This window comes from Ostrea edulis, chromosome 2 (genome assembly GCF_947568905.1).
Source record: "Ostrea edulis chromosome 2, xbOstEdul1.1, whole genome shotgun sequence".
Lineage (NCBI taxonomy): Eukaryota > Metazoa > Mollusca > Bivalvia > Ostreida > Ostreidae > Ostrea > Ostrea edulis.
This window is the reverse complement of record NC_079165.1, coordinates 30,398,096-30,425,535: the sequence shown is the minus strand read 5'-3', so window position 1 is coordinate 30,425,535 and position 27,440 is coordinate 30,398,096. Positions and strand designations below refer to the sequence as shown.

General features: G+C 35.0%; 1 protein-coding gene across 1 annotated transcript in view; it reads left to right on the top strand.

Moving 5' to 3' along the window:
- Window positions 1–1,009: 1,009 nt before the first annotated feature.
- The window catches only part of LOC125681501 (NMDA receptor synaptonuclear signaling and neuronal migration factor-like), a 29,249-nt gene continuing 2,818 nt past the window's right edge, over window positions 1,010–27,440 (top strand). The window contains exons 1-9 of the mRNA XM_048921642.2: window positions 1,010–1,487; window positions 9,724–9,941; window positions 16,238–16,362; window positions 16,787–16,864; window positions 21,720–21,753; window positions 21,870–21,940; window positions 22,983–23,068; window positions 23,217–23,319; window positions 26,057–26,132. Of these exons, the coding sequence (XP_048777599.1) occupies window positions 1,090–1,487; window positions 9,724–9,941; window positions 16,238–16,362; window positions 16,787–16,864; window positions 21,720–21,753; window positions 21,870–21,940; window positions 22,983–23,068; window positions 23,217–23,319; window positions 26,057–26,132 (1,189 nt within the window). The 5' untranslated portion in view covers window positions 1,010–1,089. The remainder of the gene's footprint in view (window positions 1,488–9,723; window positions 9,942–16,237; window positions 16,363–16,786; window positions 16,865–21,719; window positions 21,754–21,869; window positions 21,941–22,982; window positions 23,069–23,216; window positions 23,320–26,056; window positions 26,133–27,440) is intronic.

Genomic DNA, 27,440 nt, shown 5'->3' with positions numbered 1-27,440 from the left:
ATGTACCCCTATTTCTATCTATTATACTCAGGCGACTTTAGAAACGCCAGAATCCATCAAATACAGTATCATCTTTGGAAATTTAAAAGTTAAAACATTGGACATAGAAGAAATTGTTGAGAACAAGCCTTGACTGGGTTGGTAACTGTGTATGTAGTACATCATGTATACTAGTATGTCGGAGTATTTCGCTCCAGTTCACATTTTCAGGTGGGCGTTTCTAAAGTTCTCTGGGTATATATTTTGATTTCCAGTGAAGTGTTGGGTCTATGCGTGACAGTGCATGGTAATGTTTTCGATAGGCTGCAATTAGGAATCTTTCCGCTGAAAGAAATTAAAGCAATGTTCAAGCTAGGGTATGCAGATTGACTGTCCACGCATAGTTAAGTAGCGTAATCTTCACAGCAGCTTTTCTATTTGAAATATTTCTCTTTGAATCTAATGTGCAGGTATCCATTATACTTTGGCATTAATAATTAATTTCATAAACATGAACAATGTCTTTGAACGCATAGTTTAGACGACATGGCTTTTGATGTAAGGCTGCAATATACGGGTTATTTGTAGTTATCATCACGTGTTTAATACACCCATTACAAAGCAGTCAATATCTCGCTTCCCGTGACACATTCATAATGCATGTAATTTTGGTATTTTACACAGAAGAAAGAACCCCAAGAAACAATATTAGGTTAATTACACAGTTTACAAATTAAAAATACATGGAAATTATTAACGAACTTGCTAGAAGAATCTTTACATGGAAAGGAAAACCAATTACATTTTCTTTTATTGTGTTATACTCCTTCAGAAAGTTACCTAGGTATACCCAGCGACCTATGACATATGTTGATGCTTTGCATGATGTGTTTAATTTAATGCCTACTAATGTATGTATGGAGGGATGAAGCCTTGTCTATTATTTATCATTTTCTACAATGGATTTCTAAGCTGTTCCAGTGGCAACGAGGCGTGTCTTTACCTGTGAATCAATATGGAAAAAATCACGAGAGTCTTGTGAAACATTCTGATCCTGCCAACCTGTCTGATGATGAAGTTTACGGTAATTTAGAATTTTCTCGAAAGTAAATGCAGGCTTATGGCAAATGTTACCACTTCCGACGAGTAAACTTGTTTAACAAAAATCGGAAGATGGCGAAAATTAAAGTTGTGGAAATGTTCAGTACCCCGAAACAGTTCATAGTTGCCAATGAAACGTATTCTGAGGATATTTGGTCAGATGATCCTGGTAACTATGACGATGACACTCAGGATAATAACCAATCAGGTAACGGGAAACTCAAATTCCAGCGGGAAGCCAGCATGGACACAACACAGGAGGAATTTGACCTGGACTTTATGATGCCATCCAGAGTTCGCGAAATTTTGAGTTCGGAGGGACTTACCAAGGACGTAATAGACAAATCGGTTAAGCACTTGGAGAAAAAACATAGGAGAGCGCTTCACTTGACCATTCTTCAAGAGAAGTAAATCTTTCTTTCTCTTTATTTTTCTCCACACAATGTATCAAACAAACGCACTCTTTTAGATTCCATCGCGAGCAAATGGCAATCTTATTTTTCTGTTAATCCCCCAAAGATTCGTTTATAACTTTGCTTTGATAACAATGAAGCATTCTTGAATTGTAGTCGAATCGCCGTCTTTTAATGTCAAAACCAATGAGGATAAAGATTGAGAAGTTATTAGGCTGCATCTGATCTGTAAGCCAAACCAATCCTGGCAATTCCTTAGGGTATAAAGACATTCGATGTTACTTTCTTGACATTTTTTGGTGGGGAACTAGATTCAGCGACTGATTAAAAATTAATGTAGTTTTAGTAATTATTAATGAGGATGGATTAAAGGTTACAAAACTCTTTGTCTTAAAAATCAATAGACATTTAAAGGATTTCTTTCCGCAGCTGGGGATATTTAATCACTTTAACTAATTCTAGGAAAAATTCAGACATTTTAATGAAAACAAAATGCAGTACATTATCATCAGTTCACCAGAAACATGATTGCAGTCTTGGATATCAGTCTGGAATGACTCTTCATCCTAGAGACGTAAGCTAACTAAACAAAACAAACCAAAAGAGTATGTCTACATGTAAAGCAATCTAATTCTAAGCGGTAGCGGATTCAAAACAGCTAATTTTAATTTTATTGCAGGTATAGATAACCGAAACTTTTTTTAGAAAGATAAAATGATATCATAAAACTAATTGCAAGAGCTATATGATTGAAGCCCGTTTTATGATATTTTGTATGTGTATTTAATTAAGGAGGTACTCTACATCGTCATAATGGCTGACTTCCTTTTAAAACATGGATGAAAATATAAATATCAGCAATAATTGTCTATTCATTTAAAAAATAATCGCCTAGCTAAGTAGCTCAGTACGATAGCACGTCGACTTCTGAACTGTAGATCGCAGGTTCGAGTCTAGCAGGGGTTTTAAATTTTTCTCAGATTGCTTTCTACTAAAACTGCATTTTTTTGACTAAACAAAGTAAATTTGAAAGTTTTCAATTTCATAATAGTGTTGTACACATCCTCCACTTTTCATCCAAATCAAATTCCTCTGGTGTAGCATACCTCCTTAAAGATATTGATGTTTATAACTGATGTGTAAGTTCAAAGCTACAAAACACAGCGTTGCGTTCTTTGTAATGCGTGACAAATGTTTCATTTCAAGTTCTTTGATGTTAATTACAGTACACCATAAAAATCAATAGAATCCAAGTTAAGTGCATTCAGTATACAAAAAAGGGAATTTATCAGACCCTTCCCTTGGGCAACTGACAAACGGATTTTAAGATATCGATCTCTATGAATAAAGGAGATATTTTAAACGTAAAGAAAATATCTCTATAAGTAAATGGACTCTGCGAAAAATGTACATTTATATATTACATAGATATCGCTACCATTCTAAAGGCGATATCTCTACGTGTACAGACAATATCTCTATAAGTAAAGGAACTATCGATATCGCTACCAGTCTATAGGCGATATCTCTACGTGTAAAGACAATATCTCTATTTTACACACGAAGGAGATCTCTTTTATCAATCAGAGAAATGTCTTTTCATTGGAGATACATGTATCGGTTTCTAGTTTACAGTTATCATAAACTTAACAAATTAACCGTACACACCCTGTAGTGGGCGGTGGCACGATAAAAAAATCTTCACTGCTACGGCCCTGAGCACCATACATGGGTCTAAATTTGTGGTACTTCACCTACAGCTGGCGACGTCTCTACCCGCCGAAATTGATCGTAAAACAAAATCCAAAACTAAAAAACAAACCTTCAAAAATTCCATGGAATTATATTAATTGTTTATACCAAGAAATTGCAGTTCATAGATTAGAGAGATTATCGTACAATGATTATCATGTGATACGCTAATTCATTCGTAATTATATCAATTTGTTCCAACTTTTAGTTTATGTGAAGATAAACAATGTTCATACATATTAAACATTGGTTGTGTTACATATAATTTTAGTAAAAGTTTAAAGCTATTGATATAACATAATATTTATAAAAATTGTACTTAAAGAAGTCTCGGAAAAGCTATTTGTTTCCTATATAAACATTGAGTGTTAAGTCTACGTTTCGCTTATTAGAAAATTTGCCGTTTATTCATCTAAAGCCCAGAGTATATATAAGATATTTCTACATACGATCAATATCAGGTAAAATATTTTTGAATTGCTCATGATGAGTGCGACGGATCAACAGGGGATGCTCACTCTTCCTAGTCTCCTGATTCCACCTCTGGTGTGCCCAGGGGGCGTCTTTGCCCCACTCTTAATTTTGTATTCTTTATAAGAATTATGAAATTTTTCATTATCTTCACCTTTTTCATTTACTTCATTTTGGTATGAATGCATTTTAAAGTACACCTACAATTATCCACCTGGTTCTAGTATTTGAAGAAGTCAGAGGACTGTATAGTTTCTAGAGTCAACAAAATCTAAATACACGTGTATATCATCTTTAGACATATGCCATATATATTCGTCAAAAATTAACAGACCAACTGAAATAATTCTGTAAAAGTATCATTATATAGTTTTTTAATCTATCATAGTTTGCAAAATTACTTGCAATTACCACTTTAAAAATCTGTATGTATGAAGAGTTATTGCTAAATGGTAAACTGTCCCATCCATCATATATTTAAACTAGTAGATCCACCCCATCCATCTTATATCGAAACTGGTAGATGCTTAGGATCCGAAACCACCAGTTCAAATAGAAAAACATATTTGTGCCTCGTGTAAGTTGTTTATAGGATATAAAATGAGTTTTGTACCACTTTGTCCAAATTATGATTATTGTAGAAAAGCAATGTACGATATCTTCTAAACGTGCATTAAGGATGACCTTGTGATAGACATTGTTAATCAAAGAAATATACCATACACAAGGAGGACATCTTCATATGTTTAAAAATAGGTTTGCAGTAAAGTTATGTTAAGTAGGCAATCGTAAAACCCCCTTTATCCTTAAGCTTTTTAATACCATTCACTGCAAGCTTACATGTCACTATTCAGTCCATAATCTGAATTGAACTGAAAGGAAAATGATTTCATATCTCGAAGTGAATACTTTCGTTATGTGTGCGATACACACGCGTATTTGAATTATAAATGATCGATACAATAAGCTGACACGTGAAACAATATCTCAGTCCTTTCCCACAACACAGTTTTGAATATTACCTTGTTTCGACCCGTTATTAGCCACGAACAAATTTGAAATTGATATTTAACAAACCGTTTAATAATTCAAAAGTTTCACCGAATTAGAAGTGAACACGAATTCGCTTGGGGACATCTATTCTGATAATTTTCTTTCATGTATATCTGTTTAAAGGTCATGACAGATAAATGGCGAAATTTTGGTCCATACCAACTTACGTCTACATTGTTAAAACATTTTAAGCCTGAGAAATTTATTTTGAATCAAACACAAATTCGAAAATGCAAGAGAACTGCAGGAAATACATTCACGTATTTTATATATACTAGAAGTTACAGATAACAAATACTTCATGTAACTTGATGATTCTTTTTGGAAGAACAGGTGGTGGGTTTTTCACAAACGGCAATATTTTGAACTTTTCAATTCTTGAGGTTTTAGACAGGAAGTTAAACTATGTTTTATTAAAAAAATTAATGTAGATACTATTTATACTTACAAGACAATTCATAATATATACCCTTTAAACGATTTGTTTGAATTTATTTTATTTTTGTTGTAAAAAAATATTGTTGGTGACACAATCAATACATCGAGGACGATGCGTGCGCATGGGAAGTACCAAAGTTAAATAAAATCCACGATTCAAAGATATACAAATGTATTTAGTATTATGTAAAAATATAAAATTTACATTCCACTATCTCGAAATTACGAGAAGATATCTCGTAATTACAAGAAATTTTCTCGTACATGTAACTACAAGAAAAATTTGTGTATAAAGCAGAGTTGCACCATTGTGAATAGTCTTGGAACATGTGTGATGTGAATAATATTATCGAAACGTTATTTTGGGATAGTGTTTCAATACTTGTTTAAGATAAAAAGATACTATACAGGTTATACTCTTTCCTTCTATGTTGTGTGGCCAACCAATTGAAATGATCTTATCAGTGTGCACTCAACGCCGTAATAAGTTAGGATCGAGAAAGAAGAATTCTCCAGAATCTGAAGAATATTTAGACCTAAATACTAACATACTTACATAGCTTTTTGTAATCATACAAAACCTGAAAATGATTACGCAACTGGCACATCTTATGACAGAAGGGATCACGTGGTTTCTGTATGTTGTACTTTATCACAGCGGAGGTGTTTTCAAATTTTAATATTTCTGATAAAAAACCACGATTCTGTAGATCCTCTCCCATGGGAGTAAACCCCCCTCCCCAGTTAACCATTCAACCTCTTTGTCTAACTGGAATTTTTAGGTGCTGTGTGTCATGTTTCAAAACACAAAATCTTGCAATATAACAACAATAGATAGAATGAATTTTCTAAACTTATTTTGTAGTATAAGACATGCATAATGAACTCTTGTCACGCACTATATGCACTACTCAGGAAACTGCTCTGCATTCATATCATTAGAAACGAACTTTACTAAAACACACTTTTTGCATCTGACATTCAGTAAACTGGAAACCTCTAGAGTACATGATCTCTAAAGCCATTAAAAAGAAGTTACCTTCCCCCTGTCGAAGTCAACAGGGAAACGGTCAAACTAAAAAAAAAAATGAAATTCATGATTAAAACTTCACTATATCCTCCAACAAAGTTGGGGGGGGGGTACTGGAATCGGGTTGTCCGTCCGTCTGTAGACGCAATGGTTTCTGGGCTCTAAAGCGTTATCCTTTCCACCTACTGTGAGTCACCATATCATACATATGGACTACCCATGCGACGAAGATGTTCCCTATCGATTTTGGGGTCAAAGGTCAAGCGCACTACTACCCAAGGTTTTGTCATGCCCTTTCTTTTTTACACTCAGGAAAGAGGTAATTTATACCTATTAACAACATCCTTTGGGAGATTGAGGGTAAGCGGGGGTTATTCTTAGTGAGCTCACAGTACGTCTTGTTCATTTTGCTCTACATAACTAACGGTATATATTGTTCATTCAATATATTCAACGAAATGTGCACAATGGAGCTCTGGGTCCATATGCTTGACTAATTGGCATGGTTTATGATCAGCCTGATAGACAAAGCGTGAAATCAGTCACCAGCGCTCTCAGATAGGAATCTTTTAAACCATCTACGATTTTCCTCTTCCTTTTGCTATTGAATGCTGAAAGTTGACCTCTTTTAAGGCATTTATTGCTAAAGTAATCGATAAAAGGTCTTATCACAACCAATTCTTAGAAAATAAGCCGATGTGTGGTGGAGTCGATTAGATGAAATATGCAGATTCTCAAGCGGGGGGTGGTGGTCCACCAAACTGAAATTAGCTTATATTTAACCTTTAGTTCCCGAGAAGTTAAAATGTAGTGCATATACATCAATATTTCACTTTCCGTGCGATATCACTCGCCTTATGGTTTAAGCATATTAGCATACGCGGGTATTCAACAGTAAATGCCGCACGTTTTGAGACCCCTGTTGTGGTTCCAGTAAGCCAGAGGTCATACTTTGAACGCACTTGTAACTACACAAAATAAGGAGTTTATTGCAAATGCGCTTTGTCGAGGAAACATTTTTAACGACTCTAACCTATTTTTGTTATTTCCTAATTACCCCCCCCCCCCCCCCCCCATCCTATAGAGATCCGGGTTAAAATAGGTCTTCAATACCCATTATTCGTCGTAAAAGACGATTAAGATCCCTCCCTGCTCTAAGACCGTAAACGCCTAATCTCGGTTGAGATTCGGCTCGGCTAAATATTTGGACTGACGCCTTCACCGAATCTCGGAGCAGTCCTTCATAATTAAATGTCTGGAAATTTACTTTCAGCTTCGGCCACTTCTAGCAATGAAAGTGCACTTATGTGACACTGCTGTTCGCTTCAAATAAGTGATTTGACTGTTAAACTAACTCTCTATCACTATTAATGCTGTATTACTTACCATTTAGGTATAAAAATCCCAAAATGAAAACAGGCACTACATTTTCCGTTCAAATGAAGATTTCCATGGAACAATATTTTATCTCCTGGAATTGAAGTGTTCCTATAGTCTGCTTTATCTAGTTACTGATACATCGTATCTCTACATACCTACTTGCATTTCGTTAATTCAAAAAACGAACTTTAGGAACTCTTCAATTTTGGGAGATAAAATATTGCGCCATAGAAGTTTTCATTTGAACGGAAAAATTAATGATGGTTTATCTTTTTAGACAGTAAGCAATGCAACATTTATAGTGATAGAGAGTTAGTTTAACAGTCAAATCACTTATCTGAAGCGAACAGCAGTGGCACCTAAGTGCACATAAATTGCTAAAACTGGCTGAAGCTGAAAGTAAATTTCCAGACATGAATTGTGAAGGACTGTTCCGAGATTCGGTGAAGAAGTCAGTCCAAATATTCAGCCAAGCCGAATCTCAGCCGAGATTAGTAAACGCCAAGCATAGGCCTACATTTTGCAGCCCTTCACCGGCAATGGTGACGTCTCCATATGAGTGAAAAATTCTCAAGCGTGACGTTAAACAATATACAAGCAACCAACATTTTTATCACGTGGAAGAGGGATATGATTCTTTGTTTGTATAAACTTGAACCCTCTCCACACGGGGATGCTTTGAGGCAAGTTCGGATTATATTGGCCTAAGAGAAAAGTTAGCAACGGCAACACCGAAATCGAAAGACATCGGACAGATCGCATGAAAGCTAATTTGAACCTACAGTGTATGATGACTGGGATGAGTAAAAAAAAAACCCCACCATTCTTTTCTTGGTCGGCAAGTGTACATGGAAATCGATTCCATAGGTGACAGTCCATCTCAAGGTGTCTACCATTAAACTATTGTCGTTTTGTTGTTGTTGTTTTTTGTTTTTTTTTGTTGTTTTTTTTTGTTTTTTTTTTTATACATATTATCTGTTAGTATAGATACATCTTAGAAACATCGTCAAGAAATTCAAGATGGACAGAGACTGCTTTATCCCAGAGTGTCGCAAAGCGCACTGATAATTCATAATTTAATTCTTATTTAAATGTTTGAAATAGCACTGAAACGTAAGCATGTTTCTTTATGAACTCGTAATTAACACGAAAGTTAATTTCAATATTATGTATGGTTTTTACAGAGGGGGGGGTGTCTCCTGGCAATTACATTCAAGTGTGGAATTTGTTCCAGACAATTTGATAAATCAGCTACATTATATGACATTGTGTAATTCCCCGGTACATTTGTTCCGGAAAGAAACAGGTTTTGAAAGGTTTATTACATCGTACAAACAGAGAAATCGATAAAATCCATACGACGTGGGGAAATTCCTCAATAAACAAGAAAAATATTATCTATATGTTCTGCTTACCATTGATACATTTTAACACCTGTAATATGAATAGGAGAAAAAACTTATTTCCACTCATTGTTATTCGTTATGGCAATTCATATGCAGGATTGGATTTCATTATCTGTTATATTGTTGCGGAGTGCTATTCGGTATGAATTGATTTTCCTGTTAATTAATTAATTGATCGATTCCACGGTTAATACTGAATGACCAGAAATTTTCGTTTTTATTACAACAATTTACTAGTATATGTTATTGCTAAATTTTATGGAAACTTTGCCACCAATAATCGAGGTTAATTCTATCCCGAGAGTGAAAACGAAGTCATTAGAGGGTTAAGACTAGTTTGGTTGATGTGAAAATTACTCTCAATAACTGTGATCGGTAAAACAAACATAGTGGATTTGACTCTCCAAACAGAAGGTCCCGATGATTACAAATATCCATATTGACATCGGATGCCATTAGAGTTTATAATCAGCTGTCATGTGAGCTTCCCGAACTCCATACAAGAGGGCTTACGTTGTTGATAAAGCTTTGAAGAACTGTTGTGTTTGGATACGGCCATATGGTATCAGTGCAAATCTAAGTGAAGACTTACGTGGGTCTGATTTCAGATTTAAAAAGAAACAACACTGGAACACTTGCACAGTTGCGCGTGCGTGTAGTATCAGTTCAGATACAAGTTAAAACGGTGTCCTGTTTTCAGATCTCAAAGAACCAACATAGAACCTAAGAACCAGAAATCCAAAAGGAACTTCTCTCTGCCGCGGCTGGCCCTCGGCGATACGGAATCAGTCAGCGAACATTCTGCCGAGTGTCACGACGTCAGCATCAGAAGAGAAAAACGTCACCAGCGACCGAAGCCTTGGTCCGAGGCTCTTCCTGTCAATGAGATGATTACGGAACATATTGTTGAACCTCCAGGTAAGACAGGATATTGACTAATAGTTCTTGAATAAAATACGTTGATATAGGAGAGCGCAAATTATAAAGAAAAGAATGTTTTATTAAGAATTTAACTGAACACATTTTATTTTCTTAAACAGTGAGCAATATGTAGAACTACTAAAGTATGAAAAATGTCCGTCCTTTGGTGATGTAGGAAGATTTAAAGTTGGTCGTGAAATAGTAACAACACGACAGTAATTTTAGTAATGCATACTGACTCTGTCTAATCAATAAAACAATTAAGGTACTCGTTTATCACAAAGATTCATCCCTAGGTGAAGTGACTGACTTGTGACTGACCGGAAGAACAATGACGGTGGATTTCTCTCTTTAATTGCAGTTTTTCTTGCATTATGTCGATTTTTACATTTCAATTCTAACAGGGGTAGGGGGCTCATGACTGGCAATGAGTGTAGCATTGTATATTCATTTGAAGGTACATTATTATTAGATTGTGCATTGAAGGGGAATTATCAAAACAAAAAGGGGTCAACGTTCTTGGTATTGAGCTATGTAAGTGTGTTAAACTTGACCCTTTTGCACTTTGACATTACTTAAACATGTACTTGTTTTGTTTACTGGTGTCGACACAATAAAAGAAATACACACCAATCACTATGTTGAATTAATGCACATTCTTTATGTTCAATTAAATTAATAGATAGATCTACGGAAAAGTTTGATGCTAGGAGACTAAAAGTAAAAAAAAATTACGTTTTTACAATTAAAATATGCAAACATTCATATAGAAAACAACAGTGCGGGTGTTTTGTCATTGATAAAACATGTAACTTGTACCTAAGTTCCAAGGACTTGTATCAAAATCTAAGATAGAACATAAAAAGTGGGGATTATAGATCAAGTATTTGAATTATTGGCCAAGAAGCAAAATTTTTGATATAATCATATAGCTGTACTTAAGAATCGGTTTCTTGTTTGCAAAAATATATCAACAAAATGAATGAATTTATAATATTTTAATTAGTTTCAAGTATCTACTATCAATTTGTATCATAAAATCATGCTTAAGAGTATAGATATTCACTATTTTAGATAAATTATAAATGGGTAAAATCTTGCAGATTTATATATTTGATTAAAAAGTTCTTTCGTTAAATTAAAAGAGAAGTTTATCCATTTGACTACAATACACTCCCATGCATGACCATAACCATTTATGTAACATTATAAATTAATGGAAAATTGGCGGGGAAATTCGATGATGTCCTTTGGACAGCATTAACCAGTCGTCGCCAAGCTAAACCTAACGATTATATGATAGTTGAACACTCTTCGATGCTTCAGGACCAATGGGACTCCGAATCTGTTATTCTTGTTTAATCAAAGGAAATAAATATCTCACATTCGTCATTGTAAAAGAAAAATATCTCTCGGTGAAAGAAATATCTCTTATTTGGAGATGTATATTTCTCCAAATTGATAGATATCTCTTAACTTAGAGATACATATTTTTCTAAAGAGACATCTCCTTAAATTAAGATATCTCTTTAGATCAGAGAGTTATCTTATTTCTCGAATGAATAGTAAAATGACTGTCATAAGGATCGGTATATGGCGAAGCAATTACTTCTCTTACTCCTCCATGTTTCTAAATATAAAGATTAAACGACAATCTAAACGATGAATCCTAAGAAATTGAATTGATCGAAGTATTGCTGACATCCTCATCAATTTTAGTTTACGATGTCTATGCTGCTATCCATGATTAATTAGATGTACGACAAGTTCCTAATACGTTTGTGACGTCAGTTCGCGCGCGCACGTGTGTGTGCGCGCGTGCATACGTGTGAGTGTGTGTAGGACGCTAAAACGGTAAACTGAAAACTAGCATTGTTTTTTTTTATTATTATTATCATTTATTCTTTTTTGATTGTGTAAGTACTTGACGATCGTGTGCATTTGAAACGAACTAGAAAACTTCTTCAGGGAATTTCTGATTGACATGATCAGGGGGGAAAAAACCCCTCTCACATTGATTGCAATCTTACTCTGAAATAATTCATATTAATTCTCGCCCTAGTAATTCTCTGTGTAGCCTGATAAGACTGTTTGCATTGAATGACTTCCTCTTAGCAAGAATACATTACATATAGCTTCCTTAACCCACTGCAGATCTTTGTCAATGTACAGAATGATAAACGATAATTCTTATAATCTTTGGATTTCTTTCATTTTCGTGCACATGCGTTTGTTTAGTACTTTACATCACAACTGGGTCATTGATTAGAGTCTCTCAAAACATATACATGTTAATTCTGACAGCTAAAAAGGTATAGTTTTAGTTTACATGAAATCAGAAAATTCCCAACTGGCCTATAAAACGGCAACGAACACATTGAACATTTCCCCTAAATATAATTCACATCAATTAAATACATTTATTAGAAATAAATTCATATGTAAGACTGGCTAACATTCATTATGCTTAACAAAAATACTGCAAAACTAACCCACTCTTATTGTTTTTATCCCACGCGGGAATTTGGATGGTGTTTAATGTTCATTTACAAATGAAACATTATCATGTGACTTTTAGAGTATATTCTATTAGATATGAATAATGTATGAAGTAATCATCAAAATACAAGTCAAAGGGATGGATTGCAAAACCTTCAGAGAATTGTTGTCACAAAGTAGATATGAGTACATACAAATATTTGTCTATATTGAAACCTTAAGTGAAACATTCCACATAGCATTGAATGTACACTGTAGGCGTATTTTCACCAAATACCAACTGCTTACTTCCTACTTGTAGTGTTGACCAATTAACATGATGCGACACAGAAATCGTTGTTTTAAAAGGTTCGAATTGACATGATTTGAAGGGGCGTATTTCGTACCGTATCTCGAAGCGCTATGAAACTGGAAATGCCCTAACGGGACTAATACTCCCACAGGGCTTATCCAAACTGGGACATCTTGAATATTTTCAGCCAATGATCTGACATTATACAAATGACTTTACTTTGAATCAGGTCAAGGGTTTGACACACCCTCGGTTGTGTGAAATGAAAGTTGAAGATAACGAACAGTGATTAATCTCACAACTCCTATAAGCAATACAAAATAAAGTTGGGCAAACACGGACTCCTGGATATACCAGAGGTGGGAGCAGGTGCATAGAAGTAAGCATCCCCTGTCGACCGGTTACACCCGCCGTGAGCCCTATATCTTGATCAGGTAAACGGAGTTATTCGTAGTCAAAATCAGTGTGCCAAGAACAGCCTAACAATCGGTATGAAACACGGCATGAAATATGATCATCTAATTTTTGGTTACAAACTCTATGACACTGATATAGATTTTGAATCTTTTCTCAGGGTGACATTGAACTTGACCAAATGACCTTGACAAAGAGTTGTAACAGCGTCTGGTCATAAATCATAATCAATGTTTGTGCCAAGTATGTACCTTTTATTTATTTCCTTGATCTAGTAATGACCTTAAACAAAATGAGACGTTAAGAATGGGGAAAAGACGGACGGACATAATGATTCTTTCATAATCTCATACCAAAAGTATGGATATGAAAAGTGTAGAGATCGATGAATGGCGGAGGAATTCGGAAAACAGATTTTATTCAGAGGATCACAACCCTTACAAAAGCAGGTCAACTGTGACGAAAGTCAAACCCGAGACTAGTTTGTGACCAAGAGGACGCATGTCAAGGAAACACTGCAGAATTTAAGTGAGAGAGAAATTTCTAGTCGTTTCCGGATTCACGACAAGGGACAATGAAAGCTTTGAACAGGCACAGCGTTTCCTAAACAAATATTTACTTTCAACATTGCGTTATAAGACAATAACATCTGACAGCATGAGATTACAGTGCCGAAGAACAATAACATTGACATCACAATTCCACGTTAAACAATAACATTGACATCACAATTCTACGTTAAACAATAACATTGACATCACAATTCCACGTTATACAATAACATTGACATCACAATTCCACGTTAAACAATAACATTGACATCACAATTCCACGTCATACAATAACAATAACATTGACATCACAATTCCACGTTATACAATAACATTGACATCACAATTCCACGTTATACAATAACATTGACATCACAATTCCACGTTATACAATAACATTGACATCACAATTCCACGTCATACAATAACATTGACATCACAATTCCACGTTATACAATAACATTGACATCACAATTCCACGTCATACAATAACATTGACATCACAATTCCACGTTATACAATAACATTGACATCACAATTCCACGTCATACAATAACATTGACATCACAATTCCTCGTTATACAATAACATTGACATCACAATTCCACGTCATACAATAACAATAACATTGACATCACAATTCCACGTTATACAATAACATTGACATCACAATTCCACGTCATACAATAACAATAGCATTGACGTCACAATTCCACGTTATACAATAACAATAACATTGACATCACAATTCCACGTTATACAATAACAATAACATTGACATCACAATTCCACGTTATACAATAACATTGACATCACAATTCCACGTCATACAATAACATTGACATAAAAATTCCACGTCATACAATAACATTGACGTCACAATTCCACGTTATACAATAACAATAACATTGACATCACAATTCCACGTTATACAATAACAATAACATTGACATCACAATTCCACGTCATACAATAACATTGACATCACACACGTCATACAATAACTTTTGTATCACAATTTTACATTAAACATTGAATAGCGTTATTATTATACTTATGACAATATTCACCACAAGTTACGTCCCTTGTCCGCCATCTTTCAGTGAAAAAATCTTACTTCCCTACGTTGTCCTTTGTAATTTGCTTTGTTATTTTCTCATCAATTGCAGTAAATTACAATAATGCCTCAGGGTAGGGCAATCCATAAACTCGTTGGAAATCTCAATAATTAGCTATAATTCACTGTGGTAATCTCGTACATTTTTGGTAAGGTAATGAAGGAAAACTTGGCTATACCGATTGACCTATGGCTAAACCTTCTGGTTGATAGGAGTATACCAATTCTGTATATTTACATTCACTGAATCTTTTCCCTTATATTTTTTTTTTTTAATTGACATTGCTTTCATCTTTGACAATGAATACACGTTTGTTGCAAACTAGTTCGATCCGGTTTTCTAGTACCACCTGTCTGCATAATCATTACCAGATATGGAGCGTCATCAAGGTCAAAGGATGCATTGGCTCTTCCATTTAACGTAACAAATGGGTCAACCATATGATATTTTAGAACTTCATTCTAGTTTATATTTTTAGAAAATACATAAAAATATGAATATAAACATAAATATAAAAATGAAACAACAAAGAAAGCATTTTGTTGTTTAAATAAACAATTGTATTTAAGAAAACAGTTATGGATCTTTTCTTCAAGATTCGAGTGAAACTATCGTGGTCATGAGCTTTGTAAAGGAAAAAAACGGGTGATCTATCAATAATGGTAAACACAATCCTTATGCACTAAATGTCGATAAACTTCTGTTGACAAATTGGATTTAAGAATGCGCATGCGCTATCAACAAAATTAACATAAGGCTCAATTGCGTATGTCTTGTACAAAATTAGCAACAGCAAAAGTAAACAAATACAGCTAGCCACGTGTTCACAAAATAACAAGAGGGGCAGCTCACATAAACGTTTTACTGGCATAAACTGTTTATAAAATCTGTAATAACACTTCTACTTAACCAAATGTACATTCTATACTTAAATACTGTTCATTGTGTTTTAAAAGATAGCTAAACCCTCATCACGTGACTTTGCTTTATTATAACTTCCAAATAGAAAAACTATCGATTTCCACTTAACATAGTTTATTTTGATCAACAACCAAAGAAATTGTAAATGTTGACATGATATTTGAGAGATGCCTGGCATACATAAACAGAAGTATATAGGAACATCAGAAAATTGCACATTTTCGTTAAACAGCATGATAAAAAGTACGTAAAACTGGTAAACTAAAATGACAAAATTGTAATGTTAGTAATTTTAAAAAAAGCTACTTTATAAACACACACAAACACGCACAAAGTTTAATGAATTAAAGATTTCGCAAAAAACTGCGACGTCACACGAGGATGAGTGTTTGAGCAGCAGATGGTTTTGTCAACACAGTTTCGTTGATACCTAGTTTTGTGTACAACTATTGTGCATTCTAAAACTTGTATAAACTGATCACGTGATTTCCTTCACAGTGGAACCAGACTTAGAGGAACCTTTCCAGTTTTGTCTGACAGAAGCGGAGAAAGTCAAATGGTTGTCCGAGCAACAGTTCGAGAAAGCCTTGGTGGGCAGCAATTTCGAGCCGCCCAGATTAGTGGTAAGTGGCATTGTGTTTATCAACTACATTAGCCGCGTACACAACATTGTAGCAGTTTAACAAATGGTCGGAACGATTGCACCAACAATAAGGGGGGAATCTAAAAATGAATATTCTTTTCTGCATATATATCTAACAGATTCTTAGGTCATCTGATATACTGCAAATAAAAGTACAACGGAAAGGAAATTCCAACTGGTTGGAATAATCTGATCATCATCAGTTCTAAATCCAATAACTAAAGTGCATTCGTTATTCTGTTGTTTGGTTGACAAACGTTAGATAAGGAATAAATTCGATTAATTTCACGGAGAAATGAGTAAAATTATACAAAACTCGAGATAAGTTGTCGTAATTGTTTGTAGTTGCTTGTGTTGAAAAATTCTTTAAATGGATGTTATAGTCAGTTTTGTGTTTGTTGAAGCTCGTCTCCTCCAAGATTCCAAAACACCACGTGATATCGAAAATACTGTTGACTCATAACGTCGTGCACATGGTTTATGTGAGTAGATTTTTTTCTAAATTGAAATAGAAGAGATGATAGGCGATATAATGTGTACGGGTTATGTTATTGTGGGGCATTTCCCTAAATATCCGGTGTACATGTATTATGGATGTTTTTGTTTGTTTGTTTGTTTGTTGTTCATTTTATTTTTTGTTTCCAGACCGAATTTTATATTTAATTAAGACATACCGCTCCTTTATAGTCCACAAGCATTTTGAGAGTATTGCATGGCAATACATAGTCCCCTACCGGACGCAAAAATTACTGGACAGCAACAATATTCGAAGTTCGTTATGTAGGTTAAGGTAAATGATTTAGCTACATTGTTGTTTTACAATGCTGGGAGTTTATAATGAGTGTAGTACTCTTATCTACAGAAATAAGAAACGTGGATGTAAACTTTAAGCTGATGTGGACATGACTCCACTAGTTCTTATCAACTTTGTAGAAGCGAACTAAAAATGTACCAAGTATCAAATGAATATCTGCAAGCACACTTACTTAAAAAGGTCCAAAACCCTGATAATTCATACTATTTTTCGAAGTCCAAGGGTCGTAACTCAGCGATAAATCACAAAATTCAAGCTTGATCTGTAACATGTTATGGCAAAGCAATGTGAAAAATATCAAATGAATATCTGCAAGCACAACCAAAAAAGTCCGAAATTTGTTAATTCACGATATTTTTCTAAGTACAATAGCCATAACAAGGACATAAACCAAATTCGAACTTGATCTGTTTCTTGTTATGGCAAAGCAATATACCAAATATGAAACGAATATCTGCAAACACAACAAATAAAAGTCGGAAAACTGATAATTCATGCTATTTTTCTAAGTCCAAGGGGGCCATAAGTTAGTGAAAAATCAATGGACCGAGATGAAATTTAAACTGATCTATAACATGTTATGGCAAAGCAATGTACAAAATATCAAATGAAAATCTGCAAACACAACAGCAAAACAAAAAAACAAAAAACAAAAACAAAAACCTGATAATTCATGCGAGTTTTCCAAGTACAAAAGCAATAACTTAGTGAAAAACCAAATTCGAATTTGATATGTAGATTGTTATGGCAAAGCAATGTACCAAATATGAAATAGATATCTGCAAGAACAGAGAAAAAAGTGCGGAAAACTGATTTGCAGGACTGACGGACAGACAGACAGACAGACAGACGGAGTGCAAACTTAAAGTCCCCTTCCACTTAATTGATTCAACGCATGTGAAAATAGATTTATAGTAAGGGATAAGTGTATAAACGCATGTATGCATATCATGTACACGTAATGTTCACCTTGATTGTGTTAATATCACGAAAAACGAAAACGTCATTATTTCTACATAATACAGAGGCAAAATTTATGATACACTTCAAGTTGTTCAAAATATATTTTAACGATATAAAGGCTTCCTTTGTCAAACAATGTGTTTCACAAACTAGAGTTTGACCTGAATGTTTCTCATCAAAGTTTTTCTGGCGTATGCATATCTGTCCAGCAGTGTGTCTATCGCCAAGCATCCGTGGATTTTTTTTCTTCCCATTTTCACCCCCAGTATTATTGGACCATTTTTAACAAAATTGGCAAAAAGGATGCAAGTTTAGATAAATGGACACACTGCATTTGAAGGAATAATGAAGAAATAATACAAAGTGAAGTCGTTGAATATTTCTATTCACATATCTACAGATACATGTAGGAAAAATTTCCTTAGTGGAGGGGTAGAATATATAAGGTATATCGTACATCAAGCACCAAAATCAAGGAGCAAGGTCGTTCGATGCTCCCCTGAGATGACGTCACATCTCTCTGCGTACTAGTCTCTGATACTTCCAACCCACGTTAGACGCCAGTCGTTTTCGGAAGATTTTTTACGAAAGTTTCCACGTCCTGAAGTAAAAATATTTAGCTTCAAGATTTCCGTTTTGGTCTCATTTTCTTTTATTAAAACGTAACAGTGTCTCGGCTTTTGTATAAAGGGGGTGGGTGACAACCACATGTTGATTCACTGAGGAAGATGGTTTATAAGAGTGTCGCCTTCATATCTGAAGGTCCCGATCTGAGCTCAGTGGGAACGTTGCATACACCAAGTGAGGCTGAACGACAAGAGATGCTGTATTTTGGAGAGCTAGTCCATACCTTCGGAAGTTCATCACAAGGAGACATCAACTGCAGGACATCCGAATATGTATCTGGTGATTCCCATGGCACTAGCCATTGAATAGCAAAGTCGGAATTGAAGCGTGTGGGAATCATAGTAAATCCACTTCCGGGTGCATCCAGAGCCACATTTCCTAAACGAACAAAAATGAATTATGAAGTCGAAAATTTCCTGTTTCCTCCACAACTTCAAAGTGACCGGTGTCGATCAAATGCCTAACTTCATGAAGAAGATATGTCATATATTCTTTTGCGTTTTATAGTAAACCATTAGTGATGAAAGAATTAGATTACATCACAGGCAGCTGTTTCTTCAATAAAAATGGATCTTGGAAATATCCCTATCATATAAGATGTTGGACATCCTCATTGACATTATCTATGTGGCCTTTGGTGATCAGGTCTTCCAGCAGTCTGTTGGAATTCCCATGGGCACGAATCGTGCTCCTTTATTAGTCGACCCGTTTTTATATTCTTATGAGGCAGAATTTATTCAAAAGCTTTGTCACGAGAAGAAAAAATTCTTTCAGTTCAACATTTAGATATATCGACAACGTTTTATCTATCAACAATGTCATTTTCATTCATATGTTGATGATGAAAGGCGAAGATAACCAACAGTGATCAATCTCATAACTCCTATAAGCAATACAAAATAGAGAGTTGGGCAAACACGGACCCCTGGACACACCAGAGGTGGGATCAGGTGCCTAGGAGGAGTAAGCATCCTCTGTCGACTGGTCACACCCGCCGTGAGCCCTATATCTTGATCAGGTAAACGGAGTTATCCGTTGTCAAAATCAGTGTGCCAAGAACGGCCTAACAATCGGCACGAAACACGTCAGACAGCATTTGACCCAATGATAGGTTGTATTGGCAAACTAGATCGTTATAACGACCATAAAATTTGCGAAATACTGATTTAAAACGAGACTGTTGGAACCCCTGCACCATAAACTTGTTTGTCAGTAGCCTGCTTCGATTTAAAAACTGACCATACGCAGAACAAGATTTTGCGTATCGAATCAGTTGAGAGATGTAAACACCATATGCAGGTGATAATGGAATATTGCTACATAAGTAGGGGAATTTGACAATGGAGAAGTTAAAATCATCCCGTTTGTCATAAAGTTGAGTTGTTAGATTGCCGTTAATATCTACTTTCAATAAAATATCTAAGTATGAAGCAGAAGTGGACGACTCTGTGGTGTCTTATTTCGAGCTGATTGGGATATACTGAATCGACATATGAATGAAAATTATTATTGTTAATAGATAATACATCGTCGATATATCCAAATGTCGAATTGAAGGCCACAGCAAGAGATTTTTTCTCTCGCGTAGTTTTTGAATAAATTCTGCTTCATAGGAATATAAAAACAGGTCAGCTAACAAAGGAGCACAATTCGTGCCCATGGGGATTCCAACTGACTGTTGGAAGACCTGATCACCAAAGACCACGAAGATATTGTCAATGAGGAACTCCAGCATATTTTTTATTTCAACTTCAGAATACTTGTGCGTGGAATCAGAGTGGCGTTTAACAAAGTAATTTTTTGGATGACTGATCACTAGATAGGAATATTTGCGATATATCCCAGTGAACTCGAAATAGAAGACACTACAGAGTATTCTATATCTGTTTCTTATTTGGATATTTTATTAAATATAGATGTTAACGGCAAACTGACAATTCAACTTTATGACAAACAGGATGACCCCAGCTTCTCCATCGCCAATTTCCCATATCTATGTAGCAATATTCCATTATCACCTGCATATGGTGTTTGTCTCTCAACTGATTTGATACGCGAGAGCATGTTCTGCGTATGATCAATTTTTAAATCGAGACAAGCTACTGGCAAATAAGTTGATGCTACAAAGGTTTCAACAGTATTGTTTGAAGTCAGCATTTTGTAAATTGTATTGTCGTTATAACGATCTGATTTACAAATACAGCCTATCATGGGGTCGAATACTGTCTGACTTGTAGCATAACCGGTTGTTCTTTACATACTGATTTTGACTGCGAATTACTCCATTTATCTGATCAAGATATTTGAAGACAGAAGTAAAGTTCGGAATTGCAGAGAGCTTTACAAGAAAATTTATGATATTGAAAGTTAACTGTATACAATTAAGATGCACACACCATCAAAGATAGAGAATATCCAAATGCATGCTGTCGTGACCCATAGCGTATTGTGGTGACCTATAACGTATTATGGTGACCTATAACGTATTACGGTGACTTATAACGTATTGTGGTGACCTATAACGTATTGTGGTGATCTGTAACGTATTATGGTGACCTATAACGTATTACGGTGACCTATAACGTATTGTGACCTATAACGTATTATGGTGGCCTATAACGTATTATGGTGACCTATCACGTATTATGGTGACCTATAGCGTATTATGGTGACCTATAGCGTATTATGGTGACCTATAGTGTATTACGGTGACCTATAACGTATTACGGTGACCTATAACGTATTATGGTGACCTATAACGTATTATGGTGACATGTAACGTATTGTGGTGACCTATAACGTATTATGGTGACCTATAATGTGTTATGGGTCCAAATCCAAAGGATTGTGAACTTCATTTCTTTGTAAGAAAGACGTGATTCGGGAGGGCATTGTGAAACATGGACCTCTTATTTCTTTATCTTATTTTGCAGGATTTCGAAGTGGCATCTTTCAATGAAATATTAGGTACACACTTTACATAGTTTATACATGTATGAAAGTACACTGAAGATGAAATCAAAATGAATACGAAATTATATCAATGATTTATCACATTTTCATTGTCTGAATTTATTTTTTAGATATGATTTCGAATAAACTGGAGAGTATAAAATCCGGGTGTAAAGCGAAGTCTATACTCCTGCTGTGTCAGGTATTGTATAGAAAAGAAGTACTAGTCAAAAGGTTCTAAATCTGTGACTTTTAAAGCAGTGGCGAACTTGCAAACACCCCCACCTCTCAACAATTTGATTGGAGAATTTGTTGATAGAAGGATATATTGTACCATTTAGGATGCTAACGTCCTCAATGAGAAGTAAAATCGTCATCTAAGTTAGCACCCCCCCCCCCCCCCCCCCATCTTTCATGATTTTCAGTATATTCATTTTTTTTAATGTCACCTCAGTATTAAACACCTCCTTTTAGTACTGTTTGTATATGAATATACCAATGTATTGTTCTAAAATCCTCTTGTAATGACCAGTAAATGGGCTATTTCTTGTTGCCAGATTTACACAACATTGAAACTTGAGTATTATATTTACAGTTGGGAATGTTTTCTACACGTATGCTATATAACGTTACATCAATATGCGATGCTATTTTTTTCTACACGTATGCTATATAACGTTACATCAATATGCGATGCTATTTTTTTTTCTACACGTATGCTATATAACGTTACATCAATATGCGATACTATTTTTAAAATTGAAACGTCAATTGGCCGACGCGATTAACAATTTTTAAAAAAAATATCAAATCAGAACTAATGTACGGGATATGGTTTCATATCAACAAATGTAAAATAAGTAATAAGATGTAATTAAAATTCATTGGAATACGAAATGCATTTCGGTTAATTGTTACAGGACTTCGTCACATTTACCATTTTACATCCCAATAAAGCTAATTATGTGTTTTGTCGGAAACATACACAAAGCTTGAGCGCAATGTACTCAACAGAAGAAAAAAAAATTAACAACTTGGATTCCATAAATTTTCGCCGTTAACATGATAACATCGATGGGCGCAGAATGGGTTCGATAGCGTACCTGATTGTCTTTCCTTTGTTTATATGTCATTACTTGTTATTCTTTTCAAATAAAAGCTTCGTTAACTATTAATGAACTTAACCTTTATAAAATGAATAACTATCAGGCATGAATTTTTAAAATTTTGTTTCCTATCTTCAGGGTGGACCGGGTTACTTGTACATCCTCAGGAAATTTGCCGTCACTCCGCAGAAACTCAAGAAGGAATCTTATAAATGTGTGAGAGAGTAAGAACGAGAACAAAGAGATTTTCCCCCTACTTCATCAATAAACATTTCACACTATCTGATGATTTCAGATAGGTATGTCAGTGACAAGCGTGCTTTTTAACCTTTACTTCTTTCTACATCACCTTTTTTTTCTAATGCATTGCAGGTTCTGGAAAACGTTAAGCAGTTATGTTAGCAAAATTGACCAAAATGAATCTGCTATTCACATTTCTGGATGTACCCTTGAAGAGAGTTTTCAGGGAAGAGAGGTAAAAATGATCCATGAAGAAATTGCGTGGGGGAAATACTTTTTTTTTCTCGACGAAGTGACATTTGAACGAGCACTAAATGTTGTGCAAGAAAATAGTTATATTGGCATTTCGACATTTTGATCGATATACATCTATGATTATTAATATTTGCCATGAGACTACAGTGTATGGAAATAATACAAGCGTCACACTATCTGTCGGCGGGCGAGGGGAGTAGCTACGGGAGTTTATTTATCTGTCAAACAAAACGTTCATCTTCCGTCAATAACGCACTGGAAAAAAGAAAGAAATACGATCCTATTCGATAAATTAAAGGGCATTTTACAGAAACAAAAGACATAGAGAATTTCATATATTATTATCCATTACTTAGATAGATAGAAAACACCAGTACGGCGTCAGGTTATGCTTTGTTGTTAAATGGAACTAATTTCCTGTTATCTAATGAAAAATGTTATTTGAGTCGATGAATCATTAGAATGCTGAAAAAAGAAACTTGGAAAATGATGAAGTGACGTTCCCTGACAATGAAAATTTATGCTGTAAAAATAACTATGTGAAACCTAACAGTACCTTGTCACCGGTCGTGCGACGGTGGTATAAAAGTAAGATGTTTTTGTTTTTTTTAGGTCACCTGAGTCAACTCAGGTGACCTATTGCAATCGGTTGTCGTCCGTCGTCGTGCGTTAACAATGAACATTTTTAACTTCTTCTTGATAACTACCAGTCCAATTCTTTTCAAATTTGGTATGAAGTATCTTTGGGACAAGGGAGACATAAATTGTAAATTTCAGGTCTCCAGCATCCCTGGGGCCTTAGGGACGGGGCAAAAACTGTCTAAAATAGACCAATTTACAAAAATCTTCTCAAGAACCGCACATGTGTAAGAAAAACTAAATGCATGGTGATGGAAAGCAGGAAGGACTCTACCAAAATTGTAAATTTCATGATCCCCGGGGTAGGGGTTCTGACCCCAGGGCGGGGCCAAACTTGGTATATAGTGTTTATGTGTTAAACACTTAAATAACATCTTCTTTAGTGCTGTTGATACTATATTGAAACTAAACAGATATTTGGAAAGAGTAGGTAGTCCTTTAACAAAATTGTAAATTTGATGATCCCAGGGGTAGGGGTTTTGGTATCAGGGTGGGGCCAAAATGGTCAGTTATTAAATGTGTGAACAATAGACATTTTTAACTTCTTCTTGATAACTATCGTTTCAATTCTTTTCATATTTGGTATGAAGCATCTTTGGAACAAGGGGGACAAAAATTGTAAATTTCATGATTCCTGCACCCCTAGGGCCTTAGGGGCGGGGCAAAAACTGCCAAAAATTGACTAATTTTCAAAAATCTTCTCAAGAACCGCACATTTGTAAGAAAAACTAAATGCATGGTGATGGATAGCAGGAAGGGTTCTACCTAAATTGTAAAATTCATGGTCCCCGGGGTAGGGGTTCTGACCCCAGGGCGGGGCCAAACTTGTTATATAGTGTTTTATGTGTAAAACACTTAAATAACATCTTCTTTAGTGCTGTTGATACTAAATTGAAACTAAATGGATAGAGCAGGTAGTCTTTTACCAATATTGTAAAGTTGATGATCCCCAGAGTAAGGGATCTGACCCCAGGGTGGGGCCAAACGTAGTATATAGTATTTATGTGTAATTATAAGTTTGCTGATACTGTATAAAAATCTAAATGCATACTTAGGAATAGCAGAAAAGGATGTACAAAAATTGTGAATTTCAATCAAAACCCAGGGTTATGACTTAAGGATGAGTCCAAATTAATCATATGTTTTGATGTTTTAATGTTAATACACCTATTATTTAAAGCCTTTCATCAGTGTATGCACTTTTGAAGGCAGTGAAGTTTTATAATAAAGAACACATCTTGTTTTATACTGTTGCTAAACATTAGAATTTAGCTTAGATATTCAGAATAGGAATTTTTTCCTAGATTTCATAGCCCATGGAAGTAGTGATAATTTTTCACTAGTAATCAGGTGACCGATAAGGCCTGTGGGCCTCTTGTTGGATATGACCATAAAAAGCGGAGACCCTATTGCAATGGTAGGCGTTGGCATTACAAAGAACCCTCACTGCTACGGCCGTAAGTGCCATGAATAAGTCAAAATTTGTGGCGCTTCTGTCGCTTCACTTAAAAGATGGTGAAGTCTCTACATGAGTAAAAAAAAATGTCTCGAATGGGACGTAAAACAACATACCAAACAAAACATCATACTGCCGAATGTTAAACATTCTAACGTAGCGAACTTTCTCCAAGATAGAACAGAGCTTATTTAACAAGATGAAATGCAAATATGAATCACTTTGTTGTCCCTTATACCTCGTAAATTGCGTAATATAGTCAATAAGGATCAACATCACGTGATTACAGCACCATATGGCAGCAAGGCAATTAATCATCTTAAATGCAATTCCAGATGCTCTAACTTCCAACTGCATTAAAGCACGCTCAATTTTACACATTTATAACCCAAAATATTGCATTTGTTCCCATACACGAGAAATAATGAAAACTGATTGTTAACAGCAAATATAACAAATGGTGTAGATTCACCAGTACTCCCCCGAAGGCATGAGTCTGATCAATGAATCCTATTTCAGACTTAGTTCTAGAAAAACCATAACTTGTTTAGATAGTCGTAATTGTAGAAAAAACACATGAAGAAATAAACAAAGCTTGATACACGATTTTCATTATTTTTAGGTTGTACGATTTATACAACGACTTGTCCAGGCCAACATGGTCAAGATTTCGGCAAACGACGACCAGTCCGAGAAGGGTAAGATCACTGTTTTTCTTGGCTGTAGAACTGTAGCTCATGGGGGTAAATTTTGGTCTACCCAAAACTTTCCAAAGAGCTACAGCAGTTCTGTAGCTATATTTTCCCCGCAAGACGAGTGATCACGTGACCCCTGAACCTACAGGCAACGAGATGTTAACAAGTTTTGACAAATTTTTGCCAAGATGTTGCTTTTAAAATACTGTAACTTGTACGCTTACCTATATGGAGCGCCAAATTAATATAAACTCAAATAATTGAAGATATCTTTAATTATTGGAAGATATCGTCAATTCAGTTATTGCGCAATTATTGCTCTCATCATTTCAATTATTGCTCTCATCAATGTGATAGAATTTTAATTTGGAGCTTGATATAAATGATTTGTTGGTCTCTTTAATTCAACTGAAGATATTTTTAATTATTTACAATGTACAACGCTTTTGCGCATCGATTCTTTGAAAGAGAGCAACAATTATTAAAAGAGATGACTACAGTAAACTCTGATATAGCGAATTTCTGCGGACACTCTATAATAATTCGCTATAAGCGTAATTCGCTATACCTTTATAGCGAATTCATAATTGAAATACAACGAATTCGTTGTAAAACTTATTTGTTCTACATATATATCAGTTGTATAAGAAAGCAGCAATCGATATACTTGCGTTTGTATAGTCTCTAAGAGAAATTAAGCCTGTATATTTTCGAGAAGAAATATATTATACAAGAAATATACACACTGATTTATATATGCTAATTCATCTTGATGGATTATTAAGTCACGCAAGAACATGTCGAAAGAAAAATGTCAACAAAATTATGTGCAATACATACATGTACAAACAGTCTATCCCAGTTGTCATTTACTTGTTGTTTTACACAAATAAAGGAGTGTACGATAAAATAAATGCAATTAAACTTCAAATTTAATTAACGAGAATTGCAAACAATACTGGCACTTATGTGTAGGTATTGTTTTGCGTTAACAGACTCTTTTGAATAAATACAGAAATTTCGTAATAAGTGTGGATCCTTTAAGGCAATGGAAAGCGATTGTTAAAATTCACAAGGAGTTTAAAATGAAAACAAATTAAAAACAAATTCGTTATAAAAAGTTATTTATACGTTCATTTTTAATTCAAGGGGAATAGGAATTTACTTCGTTATATCCGTAAATTCGCTATATCCGTGTTCGTTATAGACGCAGATTTCTTTGTGGAATATATAAAGAATTTGCCGGGGGAATCGATTTCACTTTGCTATAGCCGTAATTTCGCTATATCCATGTTCGCTATATTCGAGTTT